At 36.9% G+C, this 13,044-nt stretch overlaps 1 protein-coding gene across 3 annotated transcripts in view; it reads right to left on the bottom strand.

Annotated features, from left to right (window-relative positions):
* The window catches only part of LOC121432026 (PH and SEC7 domain-containing protein 1-like), a 99,003-nt gene that overhangs the window by 80,851 nt on the left and 5,108 nt on the right, over positions 1-13,044 (bottom strand). For all 3 annotated transcript variants that reach the window (XM_041629838.1, XM_041629837.1, XM_041629839.1), the window contains exon 2: positions 11,846-11,912. In XM_041629838.1, the coding sequence (XP_041485772.1) occupies positions 11,846-11,912 (67 nt within the window). The remainder of the gene's footprint in view (positions 1-11,845; positions 11,913-13,044) is intronic.

Genomic DNA, 13,044 nt, shown 5'->3' with positions numbered 1-13,044 from the left:
GTATCCTTTGAAAAACTAAATAAACCTCAACTTCACACTCTCCATTCCATTGCACTGTCAACTGACCCATTCACACCACATGTTTTCTCTGCGATTTGACAGCTTCGTGTGAACCTTGCTTGGTTAATCTACATTGAAGAGAATCGACACGTTCCTATGTGTGAATGAATATTCAAAACAATTTTGAAAGCAAGCCCTCCATAAAAAAATATTTCTTTCTGGATATGGATACTGTACATCATGAAGGTACAAGAATCATCTTTTAACATATGAGGTGATGAAAGGCGGCTGATATCATAAGACTTCGGCCTATCTTAACTTTTTGCAAGGATATATTTAATAGGTTAAATCATAGTTCGAATATAAAATATAGAGGAAAGTCATAGGAAAATCACTTTTTAAGCCGATTCCTATTCAAAACATCACCTTATTTTTCAGGAATTGAACTTTCAAAACACTGTCTATAGTAAGTGTCTAAAACCTACATAAAAATATGGCAACTTCTCTCTCTTTTTTTAGGGGGTGTGTCGGTAAAATAGAAATATGCTAAAAGAGTTTATTGATCGATAATATCACAATATAGCAAGTGAAGTTTCATATAATATTGACTTTTCATGGTATTGTATAAAATAGCTCCAGGAAAATGTAGGCCTAACATGAAATTTACTTCTGAAAAAAAATTACCCACGAACACAACATGTCATCTTCAACAAGTCATGTTTATTTATAGGCTTCATGCAGGTGCATTCATGTGTGGACAATGTGAACGTTCCTTCCGCCGTTTGAAGAAAAACTGGGGATAAAATGCATTAAAGCAGGACTTTTCTGCTAGAAGTCGTACATTTATAACCCTGTGCAGGTGCATGCCTGAACTACACCCCCAAGGGTGCAAACACTTCATTTCAATTCTACCTGTGTACACCTACATGTAGCACCATTGACGACTAGTCTGAAGGCACAGGCCTTGGTTTTTCGCAAAGTGCATAATGCAGGGTCTGGAGTACTGAGACTAGATTCACTCACATACTTTGGTTGCTTGTAGAACATTAATTTATGCATGGAAAGGGTTTGGAGTTTAGTCTCCTTCCCAGAAATGGTTTTATGCATTAAAGTGTCAAATTTGAGTCTGTGCTCGCAGACTAACTGACAACAAGGATGAAGATAAGCAATGATCATCTTGGTAACCATGGCAACAAGCAATGGTATATATTTTGGGGAGGGCCGGGCCTCAGTAAAGTGCTTCGAGTTCTATTCCATTTTTCTCCTTCTCCATCAAGATACTGTGTAAAGGTCATTCCATATCGAGTGTCATCATTCTATTGTGCGGGAGAAATACAAGGAGCTGCAAAAGAAAATGATTTGTCGCAAAAAGCCTCGCCAGACAACGCCATATTTACATATTCTATTTAGTGTATGTGCAGAAAATATCACCTTGAGATCCTTGAGAATACATTTTTCTTTCTTTTGTACGGTCGAGAATAGTGTTTTCAATCTCCACCCTGGTCTGGTTTTGGCACTATGCTGTCATTGCACTTTATATCTTTACCTTATTTATTTTCATTTGGTCTAATGCCAATTCGTCCAATTGCCAACTCGTCTACTATCATTTGGTTTACCATCAGTCCGTCCAATATCCACAAGGTCTAATTGCCATTTCGTCCAATCACCATTTCGTCTAATAGCCAGTTGGTCCAATAGCCATTTACATGTAGTCCATATAACATTGGGTCTAATTAGACCAAGTGTTAATTGGGCAAAATGAATGAAAATAAAATGGACATAAGGCAAACTAACTATGAGACGAAATGGTGATTAGACGAAGTGATGATCGGACCTAATGGCCGTTAGATGAAATGTTGATGGACTGAATGGCACTCGACTAAATGAAGGTAGACCATGTGGGCGAGGTGGCAAGAGACGAATTGGCAATTTGTCGATTTATACATTCACTTTTTCTAAATAATGGCATTGTTTCAAAGTACCTTGAGGAGCATCGTTTATGAATGAGAAAACTTCACTGCTGGCAGAACAAACAAAAATTAATTTTTATTTAATAAAAAAATCTTTGAAACATTTTGAGCAGTAGAGTGAAATAAATCGTCTACAGGATAGTGACTGCACAATCAAAACACATTAATTTTTCCTGATAGATGCTTCCTTCACACCTTTCCTCATAATATCTCATCTTCTTTGAATATAAAAAGCAATCATTAGGGCCTACATTATTGAAAGAGGCCAAATTTTATTCCATGTTATAGAATTTTATCTCATTAGAATTTGTTTATAATTCCTGCATGTTTATCTGATCTTTTTAATCATTATGAAACAATATTATTTTCTCTAGTTACTGTCTCATCTCCTATTGTTTTTTTTTTCCTTCTAAAGTTCTTCTATACAGTACATTCCTTTTCCGATTCTCTATCCAACTACTCAGATTACTTTGTTTTTATCACACTAGCAGCTACCATAATTCATTATTTTGTCTAGCATATACTGATTATACCTGTCATACATGTGTATGCAGCGGTTATGGTTTTAGGAGCTTTCTTAGTTCATTGAAGGGATACAAGACGACCCTCTCCCATAGTGCCATCCCCCCCAATCGCCGTCAGTGATACCTACATCTACAAAGATCACGTGTAATACGGTCTGTTGGCTGCAATGATGATTGTATCAATAATTCATAATCATTATAAGCAGTATCATTGATTGAAAACCTGGGCTGGTGGAAACGGGGTTTCTTTCGGGATCTCCCAGATGAGCCCGCATCTCATCTCTGTGAGTATAGCGAGGGTGCATCTTTGCAGCCTGGTTGGATAATTACTCCTGAAGATGAATGAGTTCTTGAGTGCAGGAAGATCTGAGATGCCATCAACATTCAGATCTTGACAAATCTACATCCTTAGTCTGCATTCCAGTCAAAATCATTTATTCAAGACTACTTGGAACTGGAGTGTACCTCCATTCCCATAGTGAAGTTGGTAGGGAGAATGCCATATGTAATGTCAGGATGCTACATAAGCACTTGCCCGATTGCCTGGGGCAAGTAAAATTTAGAGTCGGGCAAGTGTTTTGAAGTAAAGATCCAAACTACTTGCCCGAACTGGGCAAGCAAAATTCTCACAGTAGAATAACCAAAATTAGGGTCGATATTGTGTAACACTGACCCTAATTTTGGTCATGGCAGGCAAGATAAAATCACTTTGGAAAAAGAAATGCAATTACAAGGTAGATCAGTTCATGTCAAATGAGAGAAAAGGGTCAATGGTTTGTAAAACCTCAAAACTTTCTTTTAAAATGGTAAACCTTTTTTTCAAGGATTTTTTTGGGCAAGTGAAATAGATTTTTAGGCAAGTATATCCCAACTATTTAAAATTTTCTTGCCCGACTGGGCAAGTGCTTCTAAAAAGTTATGTAGCACCCTGAATGTATATATGTATACATACCAGTTTAGATATTTTTCTTCATTTGTAAATAAGTACAATTCACTAGCATCTTGCAAGTAGCATTCAAATTTCAGACTAATACAACATACATGTTTTTACCATGTAGGTAACAATAAAATAGTATCGTACATGTACATGTTACATATGTACCAAGAATGCATGGCATCTTGGGGTTTAATAGAGCAATAGTGAATCAAATAAAGAGGTTGATACTATGCATTTGAACTCTGAAAGCAATTTACCAGAAACTTTTTTTTTAGTTTAATGTACATGTATTATTAAAGATTTATCTGTTACAATTTATACCAAAAAGCTAAGCAAAATACAATTTTTACAATGAAAGATGTTTGTATAGTATGTGTACAATTGATCATGAAAAACCAAATGCACAACCAAGCATTGATATGTACAGGTGCCCCAAAAGGCCCAACCCCCCCCCCACAAATATTACACTCCAATTTTTTTTTAAATAACGTGCGTAACCAATCATTCCGACTGATTTTCAAAATGCCCTCGAAATCTGCCCAGTCACTTTGCTCCGTCCCTTGTATGTTTTTTTTCGCATTTTATGTATTTTTGTCTCCCATTCCCCTACTTTGTAACAGGAAATAATTCCTATATAAATTCGTATTTGTAGGTGTGTGCGTAAAAACACACTCAAATAGTGGTTATGCACCATAACATACACTTACCAAGAAGTCTCACTAATTTTTTTTCACTCAGTCTGGAGGGGAGGTTAACATTCCCTACTCCTGCACTTTCTAACCAGGTCATCAAGTTATGTAGCATTTATAAATACGCGATCATCATTTTATATTGATTGGTTGCCATATGCTCTTTGAGCTACAATCACAACCTACACTCTTCATTAAGCCAAATCAGACGATGGTCATATACATAGACCCTTATAAACTTTGCATTATGTAGACTACTATTTCATTCACGGTAAATAGGCCTACTGTAAACCTGTTTTTGTAAGCTATTATTTACAACCGTTCAATCTGAAACAATAATATTGATATACTGTACAATTACAAAGGATGAAATTAATATTGTCATTGTCCTTTCACAACAATTGATGGAAACTAAAGCTCAGTGCACACTACACAATTTGTTCCGATACGAATTTCAAAGAAATTGTAATAACGTTTGATATGTACATTCTAACCAATAAACTCTTTACGATCAGAGTTTAGAATAGACTATTTCTGAAAGTATGTCAGTAGGACTACTGAAATCGAAATTAAGTCTAGTTCAAGCCTCCTTGTAGAAATAATAATAATAATCCGCTTTTATATAGCGCTTAATACATCGGAACGACGTGTCTAAGCGCTTTACAGATATATCATTACCCCGGTCATCGGATTCAATCAGCCATTCCCGCACACAACGTGTGCACATCCTCCACTCCCTGGGGAGTATTCCAGTCAGTCGCCGGTGAGGCGCACACAGTACTGGACAAGCTACAATGACTTTCACATCCTACCGGGTACCCATTTAGCACCTGGGTCGAGAGTGGCAAAGTGTGGATTAACGCCTTGCCAAAGGACGCCAGACCGTGGTGGGATTCGAACACACGACCCTCTGTTTACAAGGCGAGAGTCAGAACCACTACACCACGGCTCCTCCAATGAAATAAAAGCAAATTCAATTATCCAAATCGTAATGACGTCATCATCGGCTGCAACTAGAAGCCGATTCGAACTTTAATCCAACCAAAGGACTTGGCCCAAAGCAAGATTATAATATTATTATTCCTAAGATTATGCCAAACTTCAAATGAAATAATCTTAATTCTTGGTACTTTCGCATTCAAAGCAAACTTGCGTCGGATCGCATTGTGTGCACAGGGCTTAACAGAATTTTAGATTATCCTTTCATTTTTTTTTGCATACTGACATACTGTACCTTCAGAAATTGTCTTAACAATGTGGCTCCTGTTTTTCAGAGATTTTTTCTCTCTTTTCTTTATAATTTTCTGGATACATGTATTTGCCGGATAATATTGCAATTTGATTTTTAGGTTTTCACACAAGCTATCATGATCCAAGGATTTCATTCTCCTTTAAAGGGGAAGTTCACCCTGAAGAAATCTTTGTTGTAAAAATAGCAGATAAAATAGTAAAAAATATGGGTGAAGGTTTGAGGAAAATCCGTTAAAGAGTAAGAAAGTTATTAGAGTTCAAAATTTTGGATTTGTAAACGAGCAGCTCTCCCATGTGTTATATAATATAAATGTATGAATTTCAAATTTTGTATGGTTCCTGATGACTTAATTTTGTTTTCTTTCCATGATCGGGTGTGAAATGATTTGTCTATTGATATACAAAAGTTACAGTGAAAACCATTTTCAATTTTCTGAGAAAATGACATTTCATTGATTTTCACCATTCGCTATGTAGGAATGCTGCTCGCATATGACGTCACAAATCAAATAATTGAAATTCTAATAACTTTTTAATTATTTAATTTTTCTCAAACCTTCGGCAATATTTTTTATTATTTTTTCTGCTATTTTTACAATAAACTTTTTGTCAGGGTGAACTTCCCCTTTAAATGAGAGTCTGTGCTTGCAGACTTGATCATTCCTGAGGCATTATTTCACCACATAATCATCTTTCCTTTTCAAATTGGCTAAGTATCATTATGGTCCAGACTCGGCAGATTTAACAGATTATGAGTGACGCACAAGGGTGGATCCAGGGTATTTCACAAAATGAAAGGATGGGAGATAAACATTTTCTTAAAAACAAAAAAGAGGGGTACTCATAATGAAAAATGATAAAATTATCTCCCAAAATCTAAACAAGCAAGTAGTCAAAGGTCATCACATCAAAACTGGGACACATGTCAGGATTGTAGAGTAGGGTAGGATTTGTCTTTTTTATTTGCCAAGGGTTACTTTGTCACATTAGGTGATAACTTAATCAATTTTATTTCAAGGGTTCAATTGTTGCTTTTTTTAGTGCAAAAAGCAATTACACTGTACATTGCAAATTTCATTCTTATGCCATACAGTACATGCATATAGAATATTGATTTTTTTTTTTATATATATATTCCTGATCATTTTTGGTGGTAAAACTTTGATCATGGGCAGACTCTGTAGTAATCCCCTTCTCGATTTCCAACATGATGTATGCTGGCACAATGACAAGGTTGGGCAATTAAAGGGGGTTGTGTCCCAGTGCCCTGCTACCCCCCTCCCCTTCCCTTGTTCCTAGCTGGTGACACATATCCTAAGAATAATAACTGACATATAATCAGAGAGGTGCTGTAGGGGAGTGTTCTCCTAACAATGACTACATCTATTAACCTGATTTCAGTTTTAAAGGTTCACCTACACTTCCAATACAAACTATGTTACAGATGTAGTAACAAAATCACTTGATTTTTAGGTTCTGAAGTTTCATTCAAGTGGGAATCCTTCCTTGATTTTGATTGGCTGTTGATCAGCATTACCATGGTAGTTACCACTGGATGTCAACGTTACCACGATAGTAAATTTTATGCAACAGGGCCCATATTTGAATTTGACTTGTGATAAAAACTAGATTCAATTTAAACTACAGATGCCTGTTGCATAAAATTTTTGCCATAAAAAACTCTGGCAAATAAAATTATGCCATTGAAAATAATAATGATACTAATATAGGGTATTTATATTGCACACATATCCACCTTGTTATGCCCTTTTTACACAGGATTTTCTTAACCCCGGACTATCGCTAACCCCGTACTATCCTTAACCCCATACTATTTTTTTTTCCTTTTCACACATGCCAAATTGTTATTGCTAACCCCGGATAAGGAATGCTTGCTTTTCACACACGAAACTCACTAACCCCGGACTAGTGGTTTTTGTCGATCATTCGTAGTACAAGTACTTCACTCGTACACTTTTTACACACGCTACAATTTCCTTAACCCCGTACTATAGGTGGGGCCAAATTGCCATTTAGCCCCACCTATAGTACGGGGTTAAGCTTAGCCCACTTTCGTTTTACACATGCGATCTTAACCCCGTACTATTGCTCTTAGCACCGCAATTGGTGGGATAACCCTGCTCTTTTGCAGGGCCAAATAATCCCGTACTATAGGTGGGGTTAGCCCACTTTGCAAAAATGCTGTGTAAAAAGAAAGTGGGCTAAGCTTAACCCCGTACGATAGGTGGGGCTAAATTGCCATTTAGCCCCACCTATAGTACGGGGTTAAGCTTAGCCCACTTTCGTTTTACACATGCGATCTTAACCCCGTACTATTGCTCTTAGCACCGCAATTGGTGGGATAACCCTGCTTTTTTGCAGGGCCAAATAATCCCGTACTATATGTGGGGTTAGCCCACTTTGCAAAAATGCTGTGTAAAAAAGTGGGCTAAGCTTAACCCCGTACTATACATGTAGGTGGGGCTACATTGCCATTTAGCCCCACCTATAGTACGGGGTTAAGGAAATTTTAGCCTGTGTAAAAAGGGTATTAGGTGCTCAAGGTGCTCCTATATTACCCGGCTAAGCTAGGCATTCATAGCGCACACAGCTTTTTAAGGAATTACTTCCTACCGGTACCCATTTACCTCACCTGGGTTGAGTGCAGCACACTGTGGATCAGTTTCTCGCTGAAAGAAATTACCCATGGCTGGGATTACAGTATTAAAAAGAGTTTTTTATGGCAAAAAAATTGGCAGAGTTTTTTTATGGCAAATGTTTTATGCAATGAGGCCCAGGTGTACATTTACATGTTTTATTTTTATTTTTGTTTGTTCCATTTTTTCACTTTATAAGTATGGTACAACTTAAGACTCTTTTGCACTCTCTGATATGAGCATTTGAGTTATCAATGGATGCCACACTTAAAGGGGAATCCAGCCTTGGCCATAGAATGTTGTGTTGGGAAGGAGAAAAATGAATTAAACAGAATGGTGAAAGTTTGAAAGAAATCGGACAAGCAATAAGAAAGTTATAGCTGCTTTAAAATTGAGATCACTAATACCATGTAGATATCAAATTGGCAACTGGGTAAGTAAATTATGACAAGGGGCAAGGACAACTTTCCCATAGGCCATGTACTTTATTATCAGGGATTTGTGGTTTTCTCCTAAGTACCCATTCCCCTGGGGCAGTAATCTAAATATAACCCAGGTAGTATATTGTTTAATGTCCTCATGAAAGAAAAATAGAATTTGAAATAAAACCTTTGGGGAAAATGACATTTTAGCCATAATATGTATTGAAGTACATGGAAGAGTAGTCCTTGCCTTACATCACTATGACATCACATAAGCGGCCAATTTGAAGTCTCCATAGGTATAGTGATTACCAATATTTACAACTTTTAAAAAATCATAACTTTCTTGTTATTTGTCCAATATTGTTCAAAATTTCACCTATCAACTTGTCTGATTTTTATTTTTCTTATAAAAACAAGTTTTTATTTGGGTTGGATTCCCCTTTAAAGATCTTTTTCCCCTTTTTATAAGTCTTTACTTTTCAATATTTGCATTCATAAACATTTTTTTGTTGTATGATTTAACATACAAACCACTAACATATTTTAACAGAGATGTTTTAAATTTATGTTGCTGCTGCTGTTGTAGATGTTGTTTTGTTGTTATTGTTCTTCCCCAAAGGAAATCATCCAAACATGAAAAACAGACAGCAGCAGTGCTTTGGACTTCAGGGGCCCGTTGCAGAAAGAGTTGCAATCAATCGCAACTCTAAAAAATCACGCGCAACTTGATTTTCAGCCAATCAACAACGCGCATTAGGGACTTGCGATTGATTTTTTGACTTGCGTTTAAACGCAACTCTTTCTGCAACGGGCCCCAGAATTGCTACGTTTTGGGACACCTTGTTCCACCATGCACCCAGTAAGAACAAGGAGATATCACCAGGGTTAACGAGAAACAAATGTTTTCTCAAGGAAATACAACATTTTCTTTCTTTTTTTTGGGGGGGTGACATATTATGTTCAGGTTTCAAGCTCTATTTAACCTGCCATAAACATGCGTTTCCTTCCATGTTGATGTAGAAAACATTTATCCGAAGCCTTCATCAGACTTTATTCTCCAAGTTGGAAATAACCCTTTTTTTTCTTTGAAAAGTTTACAATCTGGAATTCTGTAACAAACATGATTAAGAATTTACAGAATTTAACAATGTCAGTTTAAACGTTGCATTTGACATCCCCCCACCCTAAAAAAAGACATGCTATTTTCTATAACCAGGCATGTATTTTATATAAATGTTCATTTTTTTTACTTCTATCTATTGACTTATATCTGTGTTTTTATGAAGAATGAAATAAAATCAATTCAATTTAAAAAAAAGAAATTTGATAATGATAAATGAACCAAAAACAATTGACCATGACAATGACTAATACATCACCATTCAACTAAAAGAAGAAAAATAAATAAAAATATCATGTTTAAACCTTGCACCTTTGACAAAATAAATCAATTTCTGTTGTACAAGCATTTTGTTTCCTAATTGTTTTGGGACGAGTGACTTCCCCATCAAATTTTGATTAATGCCATAAAACCAGGGCCCCGTCTTACAAAGAGTCACGATTGATTGGATCGATCATAACTCTATGGAAATCCATCAGTGTCATAATTTTTTACAGGAAATTCGCAAAAATTTCAACAGTTTCAACAATTTTCAACAGATCAATGAATTCATAGGATATACCTTCATATCTAGACATTTTTTTGAGCAAACATGCATTTTTTATGTTGACTTTGACTGGCTTTCCATAGTTGTGATTGATTGGATCAATTGCAAATCTTTGTAAGAAGAGCCCCAGTTTTGATTCCCTATCTCTTCCTGTTTATTCAAAATCATTCCATTCACAGAAATCTTCCTGTTGGACTTTACCTGAAATGAATCAGCACCATCAAAAAAAAAAAAGCCCCATGTATCCAAAATGGAAATATCACGAGTGACATAATAAAATGATAGTCGGATTTGATGCTAATTTTAAATATACCTAAAGTGACTTTGTATTTTGCAAAAGATATTATTTCCCTTTTTAGGGTTTAGAAATCAAACATCAACATAATGACTATCTGCATTATGATTTTTTTCCTAATCATTGTTTTTCCAGGCTGCCATGCATAGATTGCATCCAACCAAACAAAACACACCAATGGCTAAAAGCCCCCGGGGAGGGGGGGGGGCACTCAGTATATAATGCATAGTGGGTATGTGCCGCGGAGGGGACCCCCATTTTTACACTCAAATTTCCGTTCCGAGGCATAGAATTTTTGTCTTGTTGAGAAAAAGAAGAGAGAAATCCGCTCCAAAGCATTGCATATTTTTTCGTTACGCCGTTCTGATCGCATCGATCTGCTACAATGAGCTGCAATTTTGGTGAAAAGCGGCTGCAGAGCTCACCCGGCAGAGGCCGCGCTAGCTGCATCATGCACGCATGACCGTTCCATAGGGATGCATACGCACTCACACGCTGGCGATCCGTTCCAAGGACCCCCGTTTTCACAAACATTTGTCGTTCCGAAGCCCGTTCCGAGGACCCTCCTTTTTACAATAAGCCCGCTCCAAGGCCCCCGTTTTTTGTCTCGCCCGTGGCACACCCCCACCATTTTTTTGGTCGAGTGCCCCCCCTCCCCGGGCTAAAAGCCCTCTCTCCAAAGGTCCTGGTAGCAGTTCAAATGTGGTGTCGGTGCTCCTACATGTATCTTACTTCTAAAATCTGGGGGTGTTTCACAAAACACGTTAAAAGTATGACTTAGAGTCGCACCTGAATGCCCAGTTGTGTGCCATATAAAAGGCATCAGCGCGTTGGTCAAATCATGCAAACAAGACGCGTACTGCTGCATTATAACAAGATGGCATGTTAAATAATCATGTGCGTGTCAGACAGCACTCAACACTACTCTAAAATACGCTTAAGTCTTTGTGAAACACCCCCTCCCCCCCTGGTCATTGCCTTGCAGGTCACTGCATGGAAGGTGTCACTCTACATATTTACGTGCACATTGCATCAACATCTGAAATAATTATTTGGAAGGAAATAAACATTGCAATAACAAAATTTGCAACAAACCTGAGATGTTAAAGCCACCGTTTTAAAACCTCTATTTATTTCTGATAAAAAAACTCAAAGGAAAATGCAGCAATGAAAGAAATATACTTCCACTGCCAACATGAAGAACAAACACTGATCAAATTAAAATTAGGATCAACTTTAATTCATTTCATTGTCCGAAATGGAGAAAAGGGTGGAAATCAAAGTGGAAATATTTCCTTGAGGCGTGAATGTATAAAGAGAAACATTCGTCTCAAATCTCACATCACACTGTACACAAAACATAAAGGAGTCTTTCTTTAACGGGGATTCCCATTCTAAATCACATCATGGGGGGGTATACATATATTTACCTTCTTTTGTTGATTTGTTATCCATTGTTTCATTGTTTATCTCCAGAATAATATCTCCTACTTGCATCTAAAATACAAAAAGAAAGAGAGAAAAGAATGAGGCCAAGAAATTTTAATATAAAGTCTTCTGACAAGAAACATGTTAACTACATTGAAGTTGGAAAAAGAAATTGTCTACTCACAAATGAAAATAGTAATTAGTATACATAGTTGAAACTCTCCTTGTACACAGACATAAACGTACTGTACCCTGAAAAGTACAGATGTATGCCTAGCAATTGAGTTTTGGATCTCTTGTTGGAATGCTCCCCAGGGAGTGGAGAAAGTGCATACATTGTGTGCGAGTATGGCAGAATCCAATGACTGTGGTAATAATATATCTGTGAGTGCTGAGAGATGTCGTTCCGATGTACATGTATTAAACATTAAATAAAAGAGGAATATTTACAAGTGGAATGCCTCTGGCCGTCTCACCTGCATCACGCGATTCAACATAGCAGCAGTGCTGACTTTGAAAACTACTATAACTCACACAAGATGTTCAGTGATACTTGGTTACTCTTATTTCCACGTTTTATGAATTAGACCAATACACTTACAGAGATAGGATGGTAATTCAACAAATACCCCCAATGTGGCCAAAGTTCACTGATCTCACATGACCTTTGACCTTGATCATGTGACCTGAAACTTGCACAGGATATTCAGTGATACTTGATTACTCTTATGTCCAAGTTTCAAAAGTCAGATCAATAAACTTGCAAAGTCATGATGGTAATTCAACAGATACCCCCATTATGGCCAAAGTTCATTGACCTTTGACCTTGGTCATGTGACCTAAAATGTGCACAGAATGTTCAGTGATACTTGATTACTCTTATGTCCAAGTTTTATGAACTAGACCAACATACTTTCAAAGTTATGATGGTAATTCAACAAATACCCCAATTCGGCCAAAGTTCATTGACCCTAAATGACCTTTGACCTTGGTCATGTGACGTGAAACTCATGCAGGATGTTTGGTGATACTTGATTAACCTTATGTCCAAGTTTAATGAACTAGGTCCATATATTTTCTAAGTTATGATGACATTTCAAAAACTTAACCTCAGGTTAAGATTTTGATGTTGATTCCCCCAACATGGTCTAAGTTCATTGACCCTAAATGACCTTTGACCTTGGTCATGTGACATGAAACT

This window comes from Lytechinus variegatus, chromosome 18, assembly GCF_018143015.1.
Source record: "Lytechinus variegatus isolate NC3 chromosome 18, Lvar_3.0, whole genome shotgun sequence".
NCBI lineage: Eukaryota > Metazoa > Echinodermata > Echinoidea > Temnopleuroida > Toxopneustidae > Lytechinus > Lytechinus variegatus.
The sequence above is the reverse complement of the archived record's forward strand: the minus strand, read 5'-3'. Positions and strand labels throughout refer to the sequence as shown.